The sequence below is a fragment of the Zeus faber genome (assembly GCF_960531495.2).
Source record: "Zeus faber genome assembly, chromosome: 5".
Taxonomy (NCBI): domain Eukaryota; kingdom Metazoa; phylum Chordata; class Actinopteri; order Zeiformes; family Zeidae; genus Zeus; species Zeus faber.
Window position 1 is genome coordinate 8,506,352 of NC_137192.1, and position 21,238 is coordinate 8,527,589.

The 21,238-nt window shown below is 46.9% G+C and overlaps 1 protein-coding gene across 1 annotated transcript; it reads left to right on the forward strand.

The window, feature by feature from the left end:
- Positions 1–10,022: 10,022 nt before the first annotated feature.
- On the forward strand, positions 10,023–21,210 carry efcc1 (EF-hand and coiled-coil domain containing 1; the record flags this gene model as incomplete). Its single annotated transcript, XM_080000058.1, has 8 exons — positions 10,023–10,661; positions 11,150–11,583; positions 18,048–18,181; positions 18,296–18,431; positions 18,532–18,688; positions 19,533–19,691; positions 19,821–19,890; positions 20,117–21,210. The coding sequence occupies 8 exons, from the start codon at positions 10,023–10,025 to the stop codon at positions 20,248–20,250; spliced, it is 1,863 nt and encodes a 620-aa protein (XP_079856184.1). The 3' UTR covers positions 20,251–21,210.
- Between the last annotated feature and the right edge of the window lie 28 nt (positions 21,211–21,238).

Consider the following 21,238-nt stretch of genomic DNA (forward strand, 5'->3'; position numbering starts at 1 on the left):
AACACTGTAATAGAGCATTGTGGGCGTTTATTAAGGTTATTAAAGTTGATTAGAATTAGTGTCATTGATAATTAATGGGAACATTACGATAGCGGATGATTTGTTGGTGGTGGGGCCGCAGCAAGGTGATTGCACCTTTTTGGGGTCCCTTGGCATGAGTACCAATTTATGCTGCTGTACTCTTTCTTCTTTTTTGTTTAACCTCATAAAAGGCATGGCCTGTCATGTGTTAAGAAAAATAAGTTGTTTACAGTGCGTTCAGGAGCCCCCGACCCCAGATATCTCTGGAATGTGCAGCAGTACCGCGACAGAGCTTGGGAGCAGGAGTAGGGGAGCTTGTCTCTGACGTAGACCAGAGGCTGCCTCATCAGGGCGTGCAGCGGCTGGTGCAGATGGACAGGGCTCAGGGCCACGTCCAGCGAGTCGTAGATGCGCTTGGAGAAACTCATGCTCGAATTGTAGAGAACTATCACCTGCTCTGCCTCGTTCCCGCTCAGCCTGCAAAGCACAAATTACAGGTTGCTCGTTGAAATTTTACCTCGTTACAACGGCCAAAAACCGCGCTGGGCAAAATGAGACGAAAACAAACCGGTTGCGCAGCTTACTTCATAGGAACCGTCTCCCAGAGTCTTTTCACCGCTTCGTGTCTCAGCCCTTCCAGAACAAAGAGGTGTATCTTCTTATCTTGCATGTGGAATCCTGTAACAAAATCCAGATCCTTGCTCTCCTGCTCCTTCGAGTTTATTTTGTAATTTGATAGGGCTTTCTCGACAGTTTCCCAGGAGTGCACGCCTAGACCGAACGCCGCCGCGTTGATTCTCAGGATCTCTGACCTCAGATCGGTCACCACAGGGACGTTGTTGTATCCGAAGAGGTAGACGATGCGCCCGAACAGACACTCTGACCTCTGCGATTCGCCCCCGTCGCCGGTGCTTAGCGGAACGGCTATTTCGATCTTGACTTTGAGCTGAGAATTGAAATCAAAGTAGTGTCCCTGAGGCACAGACTGTTCCCCGGGTCCACCTGTAGCACCAGCGGCACCCGCCGCCTCTATCATCTTCTTCTCCCATACGCTCTTCTCGTTGGCCAGCGGCTGAGGCGGAGGGGAGCATTTGATCGGCAAGTAGAGCTTGAGGCTGCTCTGCCCAAGCAGGAGCTCTGAGAGGTCCAGGCTGGCGATGCCGTAAGAGTCCAGCTTCGGCTTCTCTTCGGGGGGGTGGTGAGCGGCGCGTTTCTTGCCAGTCAGGCAGCCGCCGCTCTGCTTGTCGTCGTCCGACCGCATCCCGAACAACCTGGGGCTGGCAGGCGACTTCCCGCATTTCTTGTCCCGGTCGTGAACCTCTATTTCCAGCGGAGGCCCTGCGAGGTACTCCTGCAGCTCTCCCTGACTCATCAGGCCGGTCAGGATCACGTTCACGTCCCTGAAGTAGACTTTGGAGCCATGATCTCGATACTTGGTCTTGTGCGTTTTCTGCTTATTGAATTTATATTGGCAATACACCGGCAGGCATTTCTCCTGGAGACAAACGAGAAATCTTTCATTTAAAAAAGCAGGGAGACTCATTTGGAAATGTTGGATTTTAGATACAAAACATACCTTTAGCACATGATATGGCACCGGGGAGGAGGGCATCGAGTCAGCTGATAGAATGGTAATAACTAGCGGGTTTAGCTCCACCCGCAGCTCCTCTGATATCAAGGGTCTGTCCAGAGAAATGTTGCACATCACCTCTTCCACACCGGATGAACATATGGAGAAGCACTCCGTCAATGAGGTCTCCCCTGGAAGTAACCTCACGAGTCACACAAGAATCTTCGTTCCTCGCTGATAAAAGACACTATCAAACTCCCTTTGTACGCCTCAGATTTCAGAAATGTCATTCGGTGTACTCTGAAGTGTTGTTTTTTGTGACTTACCTGCTAACAGGTAAACTGAACTGATCTCAACTGAAGCAATGCCGTTCTTTCTCTTGTCTTTTTGGTTTTGGGCAGCTATGGGGGGGTAGTTGTAATCACTTAGTTAGAATTTTTTTGTTGATTGCCTTCAACAAATTGCTCAAAGGAAAATGGCATAACATACTGTAAGCTGATTTACTTGATGGGAAGGTTTCTTTCTTTTGCCCCAGTGGTTTAGTCTTCTTTTCATCATGTGTCAGGGTATTATTGGTTCTGAACAAAGACAAAACATACTTTACTAGTGTTCTTCGATTATTTGGTTACTAAATTACAGTTGTTTAATAATGAGAACATATAGACAAAGCAATGGCAATAATTTTTGGTCAACCTGTAGATGGGGCTGTTCCTGTGGTTTGATTCTGGCGTGTGTGCACAGTGTACATACTGTATTTATATTATACACTACTCACAAAAAGTTAGGGATATTGGCTTTCGGGTGAAATTTCAGGATGAACCTAAAATGCACTATAACCTTTACAGGTGAACTTAATTTGACCTTCTCTAAACTTTTGAATGCACATGTCCAACTGTTCAATGTTTCACTACTTTTTGCACAACTCGCTGTTCTCTAACAAGGAGCTGAACGGCAAAATTCACAACAGGTGTTTAATCCATGAATCGACCAATACATTTCCTGGTTCAATTAGAATTGGTATTTCAACAGTCCTCTTCATCATGCTGTTCACATTTTGACATCATGAGACCAAGACGACACCTAACAACTGATCAACAGTAGCTCGCCATTGCGAGGCTTCAAACAGGCATAGAAGTGGACGTCCTTTGGCCACATCCCACACTGATGACCGCTTCATTGTGAACAGCGCCCTGCGGAACCGGATGATGAATGCCACTCAACTCCAGGCACATTTAAGGGAGGTGAGAGGCAAGTGTCACGTCAGACCATTCAAAACCGTTTACATCAGCGTGGTCTACCTGCTAGACGACCTGCAAGGGTACCTGACCACACCACCAGGCACAGGCATCATCTTCCTGCACGGGCCATGGACGACAATGCTCCAGCTCATGGAGGTTGCATCATTAGGGAACGGCTGCTGGAGACTGGGGTACCTCAAATGGAGTGGCCTGCACTTTCTCCAGACCTGAATCCCATAAAAATCTATGGGATCAGCTGAGTGGCCGTGTAGAGGCTCGTAACTCTGAACCCCATAACCTCACTGACTTGAGGACCACCCTTCAAGAAGAGTGGGGGGCCAGGCCTCAGCAGACAATAAGTCGACTTGTGAACAGCATGAGACGTCGTTGTCAAGCTGTAATTGATGCTCAAGGGCACATGACAAGTTATTGAGACATTGACATATTTTGTTGTGGTAAACCCACCACTGTTGTTGGCTTTTGTTTCAATCAATTGTTTGAGATGAGGAAACCACCATTGCATGCTTCTACTTAAATGCCCTACTTTCATGATATAATATCACTGTCGCGTGAACTTTTTACGTTTTCCATAAATTTCACCCGAAAGCCAAATGTCCCTAACTTTCTGTGAGTAGTGTATATATATTTTACATTTAGATTCAATGTAAGTTTTCCAACCTTTCAGCGTGTTTTACAGAAACGGCTGCATTGTTTTCACAAGCTGCCACACCAGGCGACGACACCTTGGAATCCGCTTTGGTCGAGGTTTTGGGATCTCCTGATGAAAAAAAAAAAAAACAATGAGAGGTTTCAGGACTTGACACAAACTCTTCTAAGATCGCGAGTGTTTTGCGCGTAGACATTTTCCGTTTTGTACAAGAACTTCAAAAACTGTAGGTTCACCTTTGGCAGTGCCATCCTCAGGACTGTCACTTGGCTTTTCCGTGTCTCGTTGCTTTTTCGGTGACTTTGACTCTCTCAGCCTGTACACTATGTTCTTGATGCCTTGTTAGAAAGAAAGATGCATTCTTTTACTATTTTTCTTATCCAACTATAAAGGCAGGAATCTCTGTCTCTCTGTCCTTCAAATATAAAGTCCTTCCATTATCTCGACAAGCATTCATCCGATCTACTTCACACTTGGCTGGTGTATTGCTAGGGACCCAAGGACGTGCAGTGTCGAATTTGGTGCAATGTGGACACGTGACACGTGTAATATTAATAAACTTAAAATAAACGGCGAACAGCGAGCCAGCAGGGCTTTAGGGCTTTCCCCAGTGTACGACTTTAACCGGCAGTTTCACCTTCCATTGTGGAACACAGGACTGAATCATTGACAATTTGTTAAACTGTGCCATTAAAAAGTCTTAGAAAGTCTTACAATTTGTACGAGCACGCACTAGTTGTTTAAAAGCACAAAATAAGTGTACTTCAAGGTGATTCCAGGTTATATTTCCAACAGTTTCTTAAAAAATGTGTAAAAACAAGAGGAAGAAATAACTGCATATCGGATCCTTGACATCTAAATGAATTCGGAATCATGCCGCTTCTAGATTACATTGTCTGCAAGTAGGATGTAGAAATCGAAACTTGAAATTATGATATTGCTAAAAATGTGTATCGATAAAAACTGGTTAGCTAATGCAAAAACCCAAAGCCAGGGTTAGTAAAAGCTATATCCAATACAAACCGTAGTGTTAAGTACTCAGAATAATGTCAAGAGCCTACTTTTGGACACTTACCACACACATCGGATGCGTTTTCTGACTGTGTGTTCATCACTCTGAAGGCTTTGGGTTTGTCACTTCGGGCCTTTTGAGAGACCTTGGCCTTTCTGTCCCATATCCTGAAGCGGACCTTATGCGACAGCAGTTTGAACAGCAGTTCCTTGGTGACGGCGACATTGAAAGACTGAGTCCAGCCGATCCAGATCCGGTTTCCCTCGTGCCAGGGTCTCAGAAGCTGCCAAAGGATTTTACACACAGATCAATAAGATGTATTCGCATGTACTTTTGCCATGAGTTCGAAAGGCGAGTTCATTACAAATACACACATGCTGTCTTTTGTTCATTTTTCTCACAATTAATTATTCCTAACAGGGACCCACACGTGACAGAACATCGTTATGTTACCTTTGATTCGTTTTCTTTGTATATTTTGACGGCCGGCCCAAACATGGCTACGTCCACTTTGACCGTTTCCGAGTCACCTGGAAGCAGATTGTATTCAACGTGGTAGTAGTTCTGCGCTTTGGGTGCCTCGATGATACGAACAGGCGGAAGTCTCTTGGCGTTTTTCCTCACCTTCTCGCCGCCCACATCGCATTGTTTTTCCTCTGCTGAAAGGGAAGAGTCGAGCGAATGACTTTTGGCAAAAAACAAAGATTAAGCACAACAAACTACACACAGGATACATGAACAATAGTAAAGAATGCAACGTTAGAAAACTGCACGGTGATCATTGGTACATGAAAGATGACAGAACCCTTGTGTCACTCTTGTGGACCCGTTGTGTATCAATCCGAATGCGGGATAAAAGGAATTACCTCCTGGAAAAGACATTGCCATGCTGACTGTCCAGGTGATCACATAGGAGACATTGTCGCAGCCTGCGCCAACTTTCTCGAGCTCCATGCCATTTGCCGCTTCCTGGTCCGCAGGTCGGGGATCGGGCTGCGGCGGGGCGCCATCTTCACCATTATCTGTATCCGCTCCGGTGCCGTTTTCTGAGTCGCTTCGCCTGGTGTCAGGTTCCTGGGAAATGGTTTCCATTGCGGCCGCTGTAAAGCGATAAACAAGATATGAATCCCCAAGACAAACAGGAGCCGCAAACTCTCTACTGATGTTTGATGTGGCATTGGGCCTAATTGGGTACAAGTAATGGAAGTTAGAGCGAGTGGGGGGGGGGGGGGAAATTCTAAAATGTAGCACTTCAGCTAGAGTGAGGAAAGGAAATTAGGTTTATTACTCAATGGTTGTGCTGTGTTGCAGTCTTCATAAATAAATCCTCGTATCTCGGCCAGATAGTTGCCAACATTTTGATGTATGATATGTGTGGGTTAGAAATGTGTGGCAAAATGGCAAACGTTCTCTTCTGCACTCTATCATCCAATGGGAAACCACCTGGCGACCACCTTTTTCACTTTAAGTGTAAAGCTTCCACAACACTAGAATCCCAATGGAGCTGGTTGCTTTTTTTTTTTTTTTTGAGTTGAATAATAAAAATTTCTGCGGCTGTATATGAGACCGGTAACTAGGGGACCGTGTGGGAGACAGCCTAGGGGACAGACTGTCTCCGAAAGTTGATAGTGGCCCCTCCTACCGCTTGGCGTCTTAAGGGGGTACGTGGTTTGAAACTGATGTGAGCTCGGGGATTGCGGGGACGGGCGCTCAGCTTTATAGGGCCAAGTTGTGATGTCACAAAGACATATGACGATGCCCCCGGTTTCCGTAGTTATGGGGTGACGAGGCGGCTCGACTGTGTGGGGAATCCCCCTAATTTGTTTCCATGTGTTTCCATGATTGAGTTAGTATTGACAATTGGATAGTAGTGGCGGTCCTGGCTCCTTTGGATCGTGAAGAGATAATAATCAACGCCTCCTTGCTGCAAATATGAAAAGCAAAAGGCTTGAAACTACACAAGCCTACACAATTTCAACATAGTTTTTATATATTGTGCAAATCATGCATCGTTTGCAGCTTTTTAAGTATCCCATCCATATTTTGTTTATTAATATAAGGAGGGGCCATTTAGAATTTATTTTGATACCTCTACTACTACTACAGTGCGACATACACCTGTATACCTGTCAACCCTCCCATTCCTGTTTAAATATTTTCCCATAAATATCCCCTTTTTAACCTTAAAAAAAAAAAAAAAGTTTGGCGATCAGAGCACAGAGATCGCTCCGCGAAAAACAGTTTCTCCTAACAAAACAAATAACTGTTTTTATTGAATCGTAACGGGGAGACTTTCTCAGTCAGTCTCATAAATATAGCTTCAGGCAGCAATACACAGGGCCCAGGGTAGTCGGCCCTTGTGTGTGTTTTGTGATTGCAGAAGTTAATTTGTCCCGGCCTGGTTACAGTGTGATTCTATGATCGGGTGGTGTTTGCAGCTGTGGGTGGGTTTCCTATGGCGCAACTGACGGTTATCATTCTGAAGTAGGGCTGCATGATTATGCCTAAAATGATAATCACGATTATTTTAGTCAATATTGTGAGCACGATTATTTATCACTATTATTAATCCATTTGGGGGAAAATAAATTTAGTATGGCACTTTATAAATCAACAGAAAACTGCCTTCACAATAATACTGTATTTTATAAACCTATAAATAAAAAACTAAGGTAAGTGGTTTAACTGACTTCAATTGTAGAGGATACATAATGAAATAAATTGTGTGTATGGACTCAACATTTTTGTAGTAATTCTAAAACAAATCTTTGAGGCATCTGGAAGGGAATCCAAAAACACAAAACAATGAAAGAAGTTCAAAACACATACACAATACATACATGTTCCATGTAATATGTAATTGCTCATGGTTATTGTAGTTATTATAATTCAGAAAGTTTGTATATACAGATTACGCACATTTTAGTATTTTTAGTATTTTTACAGCTATTAGAGCTTATTGTGCGTAATCACCGGGTGTCATGACATTTCACTGCATATATGTATGAACGTATGTATAATTATGTGACAAATAATCTCTTGAACATTGATATCTCTGGAATGTCTATAAATTCTGAGAGTGTTAATTATTAGTAGAACTTACTCTGGTGTGTGTCAGTTGTCCTCAGGTGCGTATATATTTATGACATTTAATATGCTGCGCTTTGTTTCATCCAATTGTCTTTTGGTAATACTTAAACTTGGGTTTTTTCAAACAAAGTTGAATACAGTAGTAATAAAATAACACCACTTATATAATACCAGTCACCTTGTAACTTTGTATGGTTAAGAGTTTGTATCTTATATTCCTTTAGTTAAAGTCTAATCGCAACTATATAAGGCGCCCCCCGCAGGAACCTTTTCATAGTGCTCAGAACTTTTTGGAGGAACCGTCGTTTTTCTGTGTCCGCTCTGCTAGGGACGATCGTAGTTCTTAGAACTCAGTTTTGAGGAACTTTTTTAGCTCCTACTCCAGGGCAGGAACTAACTGGCACAAGAGGAACCTTCAGTGACATAACAGCATGGTCCCTCACCGGTCCCTCAGACTGAGTCCGCATCGCTCTACGTGACCAGCTCACATACACTCAGAGGTAAAAAAAAAATTAAAAAAAATAAATTAAAATAAATAAAAGATATCGGAAAAAATGTATTGATGTATTTGTTTCATTTATTTTGTTTTCTGACGTTAACTGAATGAAACAAAATGTCCGCGTGCGCTGGCCTGACGTGAGCCTGTGCCTTATGAAAGTTGCCACACATTCTGAAATGATGTCTTGTGGATCTAAGTGAGTGAAGATTCCGCAACTGAATTGCTTATTTTGCACCTTAAATTTGTTCAGAAACAGATTTTAGTCACTGGTGAGGTGAAACCAGTTACACAGAACTCAGGCTGCAGAGTTCCTATCTAGTTCTCAGGGCCGTCCATCTTGGCGAGGTGGCCACTGCAATTCTATTGTGACCTGTGCGCGCCGTCAAATGCGCATGAGCGAGTTGCGGGGATGATATATATATATATATATATATATATATATATATATATATATAGTTTTTTTACTAAATGATTCCACAACATTGTACCGATCTGAAATAAAACTTGGACGACGGCATGTCGGAACTGTCCTGAATACACATTTTATTCTTCTTGTCCGTGTGTGCGGCGGATCCATGACATCCATAGACTACTGACGCCGGGGCTGAACCCCTAATAATAAATGAGCACCACGGTGAGTGTGCTGCGCAATGACAATTTTTAATATTTTGTGTTAAAATTGTATTCACATGTAATACTTTGTCTCCGTGTGCTCACCGTGGTGTTCTGGGGGTCATGCTGTGTCCTGCTGTGGAAACCCCGTGAAGCAGCTGAATCCACGAGCGCTCTTCAGTGGCACTTCCACCGATTCAAAGATATTAAAGGACTCGTTCGTGAGGTCAGATCACAACTGATTTCGCCTCCCGGAGCAGATAGTGAAAGCGGTGCAGTGGGCCGTCACGTAAAGTGCGTCGCGTCGCCTTGGCAACAGCGAAGCATAAACTCTCTCTCTGTGCGCGCGTGTGTGTGTGTGTGTGTGTGTGTGTGTGTGTGTGTGTGTGTGTGTGTGTGTGTGTGTGTGTGTGTGTGTGTGTGTGTGTGTGCGTGTGCGTGCGTGTGTGCGTGTGTCTGTGCGCGCGCGTGTGCGTGTACTGTGAATGGGGTGGACTTCAAACGTGTCATTCATTACTGTGGAAACTGGATCCGTGTACTTCTTGGTTTGACAGTCGGATCCGTTGTCGGATTCGATGTAAACGCCGTTTATCGCCTCCTTCGCCATCCTAACTTATTTTGGGTGCATTGCTTTATATGCCCATGGGGATAGGAAATATACGACGGCCGCTTAGTTTAGTGGATTTATGGCTAGTAGAGCAATTAGTAATAAAAAAAAAAAAAACGATAACAGAAGTAGAGTTAATGTGATCAAGGTTTTGATGTCCTGCCCTAAGCCCTGCGACACTAAATAGAAAGTGTGCGACAGAGCACACAGCAGTTGGAGACCATGAATATTGGATTTTGAACAGCGCTCGTATTGCATCTGGGGGCAGAACTCAAACTCCCCCAACCAGTGTGAAAGGCTCCACTCCTTTTTGGAGAACCGGTTCTTGACGAGTCACTCCGTATAAACGATTCGATCGATTCCTCCGACTCTCTCTCTCGTCCGCCCGCCGAGTCTAAACTCGGGGTTTCTCGTTCGGACGAGTTGCTCTTTGCGTCGCGAATCGAGAGCGTGTGGCCGACGGTGTTTGACTGGCTGCAGTTAACGAGTCGCGAACGGACGACTCTTTTGTCGGCGCGACACCCGACCCGGCTAGCAGATGAATCCGCTGCGAACGAATCGTTGGCGTGTCGCGGATCACCATCCCCATCGCGCCTCGTTCCCGACTCCTCTGTCCTCTCGTGGAGCCGCAGAACGAGCCTCGGTGCCCCTTGCACCCAACATGGGGATGCTGAACAAGAGAAGACTATAATGTTCCTGGTCGCAGATGGACAGGATGGACCACAGTGATCCGTACCGCAGACCGGCCCGCAGGACGCAGTGGATAGTCAGCACCCTGGCGTACCACTACGGACTGGACCGGGGCGTGGAGAACGAAATCATCGTGCTGGCCACCGGCCTGGACCAGTACCTGCAGGAGATCTTCCATCACATGGACTACCGGGGCAGCGGGAAGATCTCCGTGGAGGACTTCGACATTCTGTGTGAGATTCTGGCGCTGGACACAGACTCGGATTCGGATTGCGCCGAAGTTGCGGACGACATGCCGAGCGAGTTGACTTTCAGGCATTTCCACGCGAAGCTGTGCGGGTACTTTAGCACCAAGGCGGGGTGCCGGTACGAGGGTGGCCGGCTCCTGGTGGGCAAGGACAGCGAGCACATTGAGACACAGATCCGCCTCCGGAGCCCCCCGAGGCGGAGAGAGAGGCTGCTCTCCGTGGGCTCCTCCGCCTCCGGCTGCAGGCTGGGACCCTGCACCAGGGAGTGTTATGAGGAGATCGTGGCTCTGGAAGAAGCAGAGGACAGGATCTCAAAGATAGAGGAGGAGAACGGCAGTCTGAGAGAGCTGGTCGAGGACATGAGAGCCGCGCTGCAGAGCAGTGACGCGCGCTGTCTGGCGCTACAGGTGAGTCCGGCGCTGACGTCATATGTCAACACGCCAGGTGGGCTGACGTCATATGTCAACACGCCAGGTGGGCTGGCCTTATATGGTCTGTTTTAGTCAACTACAGTGGAATACCGTAATATGTCTAGTAAAATGGTTCTCAACGTGGGGTCCAGGGACCCTCAAGAGGTTCCAATCATGTACAGTGTCGACTGGTCTGATCCTCCATGACAGTGAAACTAGATTCAAGATTCAAGATTTTTTATTTATGTGACAAATAAAAAATCTTGAATCTTGAATCTAGTTTCACTGTCATTACCCTAACTATAGTATAGACAACTATGGAGATTTGGATGAAATCATATCTAACAATAACAACCGTCCTGGATTGCTGTCCCAGAGACAAACAAATCAAAATAGGATCCTTGATATGAAAAGTATCATATAGTTTTCTTTATTGTTTCTATATATAAATCCAACCGATTTCCTTTCACCCACCACCCCTTCAGGTAGGACTGTGGAAAAGCCACTCTAAACACAAACCAGAAGATGGATGTTTTATTGCCCACCAAAAGCAGGCTGCCCAGAAAGGCATATTCAATATGACAAACAGCAGCCATGGAAGCCTAAAGAGCCTGCAGAGCATCATCCAGGAGATAGAACTGCTCCACACCTCCAGAGACAGGCAGGTGGAGGAAGCGCTGCTCTGCAACCAAAGACTGGAGCAGGAGCTGCAGTCCTCCAGAGATGCCGTGGCCGCCCTGGAGGACTGCAACCGGGCTCTGAAGAGAGAGCAGGTGGGCATGAGGAGGAAGGTAGAGGAGGCCAGGCAGGCACTGCTCACCGGCCTGGGCAAGGTGAAGGACCTGGAGGCTCAAGCCAGCCACGTGCCGCTGCTCCGGAGGCACGCCCTCCAGCTGGAGTCAGAGCTCCTCTGCTGCAGGTAGGACCCACCACAGCTCCTCTTGAAAGCCTCTGGACCGTCATGTCCATGAGGGGTCCACACACGTGAATTGTAAATCCACGCGCGAGGACCTCTAACTGTCCGCCCACAAAATAATCGCTGTGTTGTGGTATCCAAACATAACTGCATTCATCCGTCATGTCATGTCGTGTCTGCATTAGATGGACTGACAACCCAACTGCGTGCTATCTGGGATTACATTTTAAATGGTTATTGAGAGGACATGGGTCAGATTCTTGGTGTGGCCAAAAATATGTCCAGTGGTCAGAAAACAAAATCTATAAATAAAATAGTTTTATTATTATTCAAAGTCAATGCAAAACAGGTGGTTACAGCCTTGTCTGGCTGTATACTGTGCCATAAGAGAAAAGGGCTCGTTTTGGCAACTATTGCATTATGAAGGCCTTTGTGGCTACAGTGAACCGTAATGAATTATAATTCCTCCAAGAATAAAATGGCTCCCTGTTTACTTCTGGCTCCATGCCTGGAAAAGTCTGCCATGCTATTCACGAAGGTTTGATGTGGTTTGCTATTCCAATTTTCAGCCTTGTTTTGTTTGGGTTTTTCTTTAACAGGCTTCGTGTGTGGCATGCAGGTCCTCACCGAGTTCTGCTACTGTCAGGAAGCCTTCATTTTCACAGAGGACAAGCTCTTTAGGGTGTAATTGGACATTTAAAGTGCAAATCCTTCGGTTTAATGTTTACCTTTGTGTCTGTTGTTCCCGCTCCAACCATATAATCAGTGTCTGCAGGTCGGGCTTATTAAGGCAGAGGATGTCTCTAAACGGCTGTAACATCCGAACACCTCCGTCATTAGCCACTCAAACTCGCGAGACCCGGCGAGTGGCCAGACCCAAAGTCCGATGGTGAGCTTAAGCTCTGGCATAATACCTGCCCTAGTGTGTAACCAAACAACAGATTTTTTTTAAATCTGCACCACCCCAAAAACCCTAAATGTATTCATCCGCGCAGACTCCAGAGACTCCAAAAGATCTTTTCAGTGCCCTTCCATTGATACCCTAATTCCCAATAATTCACCACCACAAAGGGTGTGACTTGTCAAGAGAGAGCTCTATTGAGTAGAGACCTCAACAGACTGACCGTTCCCATCGGCCCCCCCTCCCCGTTCTTTCACCCTATACCTCCTCCCCCTCAATACCAGCCAGACACCCCCATCCTATGGACCCTGGCTACCAGGCACCATGAATATCAAGGCTCAATGCTGCCGCAGCAACCGATCACATGGTGTCATTTCAAGGCTTGTCTAGTTGGCCAATGTTTGGATATCATTCATCTTATTGTGAAACTCTCTGTACATAGGAATTTTCCTGTGGTTGTAAGTAAAGCGCTTGCTGGGAAATACACTTGCAGCGGAAGGAAGATGATGAAATCCAGTCTCATCTGACCACTTACTGTGGTCATCATCTCAAAGTGTTTTGAGCCCACAGAGAGAGAGAGAGAGAGAGAGAGAGAGAGAGAGAGAGAGAGAGAGAGAGAGAGAGAGAGAGAGAGAGAGAGAGAGAGAGAGAGAGAGAGAGAGAGAGAGAGAGAGAGAGAGAGAGAGAGAGAGAGAGAATTTTTGAATTTTAAAGCATCTTTATTTTAACATTTTCTCTAGTTCACAGTTACAGACAGTACAACAAACACACTTGGTTCACTAACAGAGTCCTACACGTTAAAAACAGACTGGAGAGAGAGAGAGAGACCTGTTTTCAGGGCCTGTCTTAATTTTACTCAACATCAGTGCAATATATCATACAGTATTAACGCGACAAAACTGTGTGTGTGTGTGTGTGTGTGTGTGTGTGTGTGTGTGTGTGTGTGTGTGTGTGTGTGTGTGTGTGTGTGTGTGTGGTATGTCTGTCACCACATGGTCTCTAGCCCCAGCTCAGGCTGCCGCGGCTTCTTGAACGTGACTTAAAAGATGCGGGGGTGTCGTTGCATAAACACCCCGGTGAGGTCTCTGGTTGAAATGCAAAACCACAGAGGAACAGCAATGGACATCACTGTTTAAAGAAAAATAATAATAATTTGACCAAGTTCAACATTTTTGGCCGATTTTATTTTTCCGTTTTCCTGGAGCAGCAAAAGGTGGGGGCTAGAATCAGTCACTGTCGCCTATAGCGCTCCATCAGCCTGAGCCTTAGACAATGGAGGGACACAAAAAGAGACGAGGGGGCCGGGGGGCGAGGAGGACGAGGGGGCTTCCATCTGGAGGAAGGAGCAAATACTCCAGTGTTTGTTCACCAAGAACCACGGACGTGTCTTTCAAGACAGGATAGGAACTTATTTATCTCTCTCTCTCTCTCTCTCTCTCTCTCTCTCACTCTCTCTTTTTTTTTCTGTTGGACTATCACAAAAATCACCCATGGGTTATATAAATCAAACTTTCATATCTGATTGTTTGTTTGGCCTTTTGAGTCTGTTCGGAAACCTCAGATTTTGCAGCAACGTACTGTGTCTCCGACAGACATAGCCGGTGCACGGCTGAATGTCATCAAAAACACAGGGACATTAAACAGCATTTAAAAACCCTCTTTCAGATTTGTGAGAACTTTATTTTATTCGTGAAAACAGAGGAAAGGTGGATTTCAGTGATCTTTTTTATTCCACACACAGACCACTTAACAGCAGTTCTAGATGGAAAAAACTACTGTATTTCTAGTAGTATGCAGAGATATTCCTTGATGGCGTACACGAGTTGAGGTTTCCTGAGAGGATGGACTATGAACTTCCCATCTACGCAGCGTGCTCCTAACCCTTGGCCCCCTGCGATCGCCAGGGGCCCACCGGGTCCGGGGGCGTAATCTCCCAGTGTTTTGTAAGGCTCTCTGCTTGGTGCCAGAGAGAGAGAGACGGAAGAGAGCGAGGGAGTTGAGAGGGGAGAGGATGAAGAGGGTCTTTACAACAGCCGGAGCGTCGTGGGGAGCAGGTGCTGCTGTGTGGACCGCATTCCACCTCCCAGCGCCTTGTGATAATGCCAAAAGAAAAAAAAAAAGGTCCGACTCGGGGGGGGACGTGCGAGACCCTGCGCCTCTCTTCCGCCGCATTGTTGCCCTTGAACATATTTCAAAAAGAAAAACCCCGCGCGGCTCCCGAGTGGGTTTCGTTTTCCCTTTTGACTCTCTGCCCATCCTTCCTTCCCTTCTGTTGAAGAGGTGTTCTCACTCCGCTAACATCAGCAGAACACTATTTCTTATAAACACATTCCTCCCGGCCTTGATGGAGCTCCAGCCCCGTGTTTTCTCCCACTTTTATTCCCCCCACCCCCTCTCCACGTTTTTCCTCTAAGGGGTTCTTAACACGTTGCTCAGTGGGGGGAGAGCTCGAAAACTTGAGCCAAAAGTCCCGCACTAAAATAACCCGAGACATGAGGAAGGTGCCTGATGGATGGGGGGGGTGGGGATGGGGGGTACTTTTTTTATTTCACTTTGTTTTGCAAAAGCCTCCGCCCGCTTGCACGATGGGTTGATTTATGACCAGGTTGATTTATAAACGTCTGCCACGTACACACAACCTCTCACCCCCTCGGTGCTTCGGGGGGTGCCCAGAGGTGATGAGCCCCCCGCCCCCAACCCACCCTCCGCCCCCATGTTCAAGCTCGGGTCCGCTGTGTGTCCTCGCGTCCACCCCTCACCCCCCCCCCCCCCCCGCCCCGGGACCTGTCGTTGACTGATGACACCTGCGCGCACGCACACACACGCGCACACCCTGAGGGGGGAGAGTGGAAAGTTCACTCAGACTCGATGAATACAGGAAGTGCTCCGGGTGTCCTGACTCTAAAACACGAAAAGCTCCTTACCCTCCTGTCCGCCTTCCCCCTCCCAGCATGGTTATACTGGGTATACTTGGTCGGAGTGGTGTGCATTTTAGGGGCAGGGACGAAAAATCAGAAATCAGGGGTGGGTTGATTATTATAACACCTCTGTATCTCAGAAAAGCGAGGGCCCAGCAGGATTCTTTGGTGCTGCCTTTCATTGCTGCCGTCCCAGGTTCAAGCCCCGATTTATTTTTCCATCCAAGTCACCGCCATTGGTCTTAAAATCACATCCCTCGGTAAGACTCTGTGGCTCAAAGCGATGAAACGCTGGAGGAGGACTTGAGGGTTCGATGCCGAGTGAGCGTTTTGAACGGCGGCACCACAAGAGCGTGTCGGGACACCAGGGTCCAGTGTGACGGTGACCGGGTGGCATGATGGTCCAGACCCCGTCCTTACAGATTCAAGTCCTGATTCTTCAGAATTGAGGTTTCTCTAATCACCATCCGCCCAACTCACCATATCATGAGCCCAGACGATATTTCGTCTCATATCACAGTAACAATATTATAAGGATATACTGCCCAGCCTTACCCTGAGAAGTAAGAAATGGCTTTTTATTGACTGCTCAAAGAGTTTTAAACACACTTTTGGAGTCAAAAGTAGTAACAAGATTCAAAAAAAGATATATTTTTTGGACATTTTTTCTGAGATGCTCTCTGGTCTTGGACATTCCCGTTTTTACCCTGCAAAATCATTGATGTTGCTTTTCCACCGGTGCATTGGCAAGGACTTTGATGTCTTTGCCACAAAAACACAGCTCCGGTTTTCGTGTTATGTCTGCACCAGTCCGCAGTAAAAAAAAAAAAAAAAAAAAAAGAATAATAAAGCACCATCCAGGATGTCTGGGTTACTTTAACTTTTAGGTTTCCACGGAGCTTCCTGCGCACACCGAGCAGCTTTTCTCACGTTCAGCGACCACCGCTGGGTCCTAATTTGCTCCCTCCCAGCGCCTTCACTGGGAAACCATAGAGCTGCCCTCCTCAAACAGCGTTTAATCTCGCACACAATCCTAATCCCCGACCAAACGGTGAGCCCATTCTCTCCTGGACCCCTCAAAAAGTGAATGCGGCGCTTGTTCTGGGGTCCTTCTGGGCTTTTAAATCCGGCACCACACCGACGGTTCGGTGTCAAAAAAGGCCATATTCAGATGCTACAGTTACACTCCAGACCCCCGGCTGCACCTCCTCGCCAACCGCCTGTCAATTAAAGTGCAATTAGTCACACCGGTTTCTGCATTTGAAAGAGCCCCCCACCAGCTCATTCCAGAGTCGGGGCGTCTCCACAGCAACCAGAAAGTTTTTTTGTCCGTGTGTGTGTGTGTGTGTGTGTGTGTGTGTGTGTGTGTGTGTGTGTGTGTGTGTGTGTGTGTGTGTGTGTGTGTGTGTGTGTGGGAATGTATGTGTATGCAAGCTTCCATATATGCGTGCATGCATGTCTCGCTCCACTTGCAGTTTCGGGGCTTCACGAGTCCACCCCCTTTTATTTCCTCAACGGCGGCCCCCTATAACTTAAACATGTCTCCATGCCGTCACTGATTGATTGCCTAAAGCCCTCCTACAATTATTGACCTTTGCTGAAGCCCCCGCGCCCCCCTCCCGATTTTTGCACAAAGGAACCCTATAGTGAACAGATGCAGAGTGTAATATGTAATCATATTACAACATAGTGTACTTCAAGACACCAGCAGGATATGCTCATGGGTGCTGCTCAACGGCAGATTTTTTGTTTTTTTGGGGGGTTTTTTCCTTCGGAACGCCAGACTGTTGAGAAAAAGAAGAAGAAGAAAAAAATAAAAAAAGAAACTTATTTTTTCTCTTTTTTTTTTTTTTTCAAGATTTCTTTTCCCCCAGCAAGACATCATCATCTGGAAACACTTACTGTGTGATTTACGAAGGCCCCCTATCGGATTTCCCCCCCGACACAAAAGACAAGGCGGCCCGAAGAAAGCTGGAAAATTCAAACGATTAACAGGAGAGAGAGAGAGAGAGAGAGAGAGCGAGAGCGGCCCACACAAACCCCCAAGTCTCAGTCTTATTTAGAAGGAAGAACACATTTATGAATGTATCCCAGAGATTAAGGACAGCCCAGACAAACAGACGGACACGCTTTGCATTTCCATCCGCAGATCACGACAAAGGAGTCCTAGAGCAGAGGGCTTTCAAGTCTGTCCACGTCCTAAACAGTATATTAAACCATTTTTATTCCAACCTGTGGCAGCAACTGCTTTTACGGTACATCTTGCGAGGCTCCTACAAGGTAATAGCGCCACTCTACTGCTGACCCACTTTACAGTAAAAATGCGTTAAAGATGCAGCGTCTGGATTCAATTACCCCTCCCGGATTTCAAGCGCTGCATCACTGACATCTAGAAAACGATCACGGCGCTCGTAGATTTGGCTTTATCGTGCCGTGCTGTGCCTCGCCGTTTCTCTATATCTTCTCTTTGATTTCGCCAATTGAATTTACCAGATAGTTCTCCTTTTCCACACATTTCGAAAAAATCCCTCTGCCCGGTTCTTTCCCCCAAGCCCGGGGAATGAATAGGACGGCCGAGGGAGTGAGAATGAATGGGACCAGTGACAAACGTTAAAAAAAAAACAAAAAAAACCTCCTCCCCTGCCCAGGTCAGAGTTGTCCAAGTTGCAGCTCCCGGGAGGCGGCAGGCCAGAGCAGCAGCAGCAGGGCGCCGGCGACCGTCCGGGCCAGCGGTGCTACCTGGACCCCCAGCACGACCGGCGGTCCCCGACGGGGCGGGCCGGTAAGACGCCCTTCTTTCATTTAAAACCCGAAGAAATGTTACGGTGATGATGTAGACTGGTAACGGTAACGATGTTGATGAGGATGACGATGGTTCTGTTGCCGGGCGGGCCAGTGGAGGAGCAGCTGTTCCGCTCGGTGGAGGGCCAGGCGGCCTCGGATGAGGAGGAGGACAAGTGGACAGGGGAGCAGCAGAGGCAGGTGGACGAGGTGAAGAGAACCCTGACCAGGCTGTCCTGCTGTGGGGAGAGGTACGGCGGAAACACCGAGACACACGGGTTTGGCCAAATACCTGGCCGGAGACAGGTCAGTGGTTTAACTCTGTCTCCTCCCAAACATGTGCTCGAGCAGGTGTGACGACAGGGCGTTCAAGAAGCTGATGTCCAACTTCGGAAGCTCCAGGGGCGAGGAGAGCCGCAGCGCCGTGGTGGAGCTGCTGGAGAAGGTCACCAGGCTCAACAAGAAGCTGGAGCTGAAGGAGAGCCAGGTGGAGCTGGACATGGACCAGGTACGGCGCAAGGCCACCCCGACAGACTGGAGCGGCTTCTCCTGCCTGGCGACAGGCATCCCCTACGTCGAAAACCCCCTGAGAGTGTATGTGTGTGTGTTAAACTGCATCTGAATAGACTGGTGAGGGCCGTTGTAAAAGTGGTGGGCTTCAAAGATGAAAACCACTAGCTAGCGGTACGGCACTGCTGCCTCCACCGAACCAAGCTGCCAGCAGCGGCCACCAACCTCCCTGGTTGTGTGTGTGTGTGTGTGTGTGTGTATGGGTGTGTGTATGTGAATGGGTGTGTGTGTATGTGTATGGGTGTGTGTGCAGCTGTTTCTCACTGCGAATTACCACAGAAACACTCCCACTCGGCCCAAATTACACTCTCAGGAACATCATAAATTGAGCTTGGTTCCCTGTTCCCGGACGAAAGAAAGAGGCAGTTGGGGGCGCGGTGACGTAACGTTTCTCTAAAACGTCTCATCTCCCGGGAGGGAGGAAGGCTTAAACCAAACAAAAGCTGGACTGCGAGGCCTTGTTTACACGCAGGGTGCACAAGGTGAGACTTGTGAGTGCAGTGGGACATAAACGTGCACCGTGGGGGATTGACAATACTTTTTTAGCAGGCCGGTCAGGAAATTACCCTCGACTCCAAGATTTTCACTATATTAACTATATATTTCGATTATGATGATAATGTGCGCATTAGACCTACAGGGTTTAGGGATTTAAAGACTCCTAAGTCATCATAGTGATGAGGAGCCAGGTGTTTACACCAAGGAATGCCCTCGCGGTGACGAGGGGGAGGAGAGATCCGTGATCCGTACTTTGGGTTAACCAGCTGCACGGTGTCTTGCAGATGAAGGACTCCCTGCTGCAAGAGCTCCAGCAGAAGGCGGAGGAGACAGAGCTGCTCCAGGCGGAGCTGCAGATGCTGGAGACGGAGCGGGTGCGGCTGTCCCTGGTGGAGGAGAAGCTCCTGGACATCCTGCAGCTCCTGCAGCAGCTCAGGGACCTGGTCAGTAGAAAGTGACTGTCATCCTCTTTCTATCTTGTCGAGGGCTCGTTCAACATTGATGAGATCCCCTTCACCTTTTCCTGACAGCTGTCTGACAATGGTTCTCCCTTCTTTTTTTTCCCTCCTCAGAATGTCTCTCGCAGGTCCCTGGGGAAAATCCTTCTCAGCACTTTGGAGTCTTGCAGCGACCCACAGCACGGTTAGTGCAGCTCCGAATTGTTGTAAACTCACACACACACACACACACACACACACATACACACGTTACCAATAAAATCAATACAGGACCCCATGAAACATTATATTGTTGGATTTACAATTACCCTGCGACTTGTAAAGGGGGCAGAATTAGATCGGGTTCTTGTAGAGGTTTTTTGTTTTTATACGAGTGCCACAGACATCACATCTGTTCCTCCTTTGAATAGGGAAAGCCCACATTCTGGAGGTTCTCAACGCTCTCTATCACGAGCTGGCAGCCTGTGAGATCCTCTCTTCTGGGGGCCCTCTGGAGCGCACTCAGAGCCAGCAGTCCCTCAACGCCCTCATCATCTCCTGCTGAACAAGTCTGCCTCCTGCTGGGCGGAGGATGCTCCTGCAGATCCAGTTTCATCCAACTTCAAAAGGAATGATTTGGTCATTTGTCATAATGGTCAAAAGTGTAATTAGAACGTTGTATATAATATACTATGCTCTCACTCATTAACCCCCCGTCCTTGTATATAACGTGGAACAACGTGTTTCATTCATTAGCCTGAAATGGGAAATATTGTAGCAATAAGTGCCTAATTTTGATATAGACTGGATGATTGCTCTCGTGTTTTGTGTTTCCGGGGTGTTGATTGCACATAACCATTGTTCCAGAATAGTCATATTATATGAATCCAGGGTGTCTGCACGTCCTTAAAATAAGTCGAGTTATATTTGACAAATGTTACATCTAGGTCTAAATTGTGTTCAACTTGAATTTCGACCTACTGCAGCAGTCTCTTAATACTTACATTAAAAAGAAAAGTGCTGGTTAGATTTGTTGTAGTTCTACTTACCTTGCTTGCCAAATAAGCAAATGGTTACGATAACAGTTAATAGAATCATCTGGTTCATAGCCCTATTTCTACCTATTACTTACCTCTGCCCTGTATTAAATATATACTTACCTGTGATACTTTCTCAAATAAGAGTGTGATTTGTCCACAAATCAGTCCATTGGCTTAAACTTAATGGCCATTTGTCTGCACAAGTATTACATTTAACTGATACCTGCAGACACCCTGGAATCAGTCCGTTCTGTACTTTAATGTAAGTATTTGGAAGAAATAAACCCAAGTTGAGTTTGGAGTCAGATTATGGTTTTGTGTGGCTCTATTAGGGGTCCATCACTGCACTGCCTGGACGCTAAAAATCTTAAAGGAGAAATCTGATGAAAAATAAAAAAACAGTTGTGGATGTCGTACTATAACATAGTGAACTACACCAACGTAGTAAACTCGACCTACCTACCACATTCTTAGTCTTGATTGGCAAAAAATACAGTTTGAAAGAAACAGAAA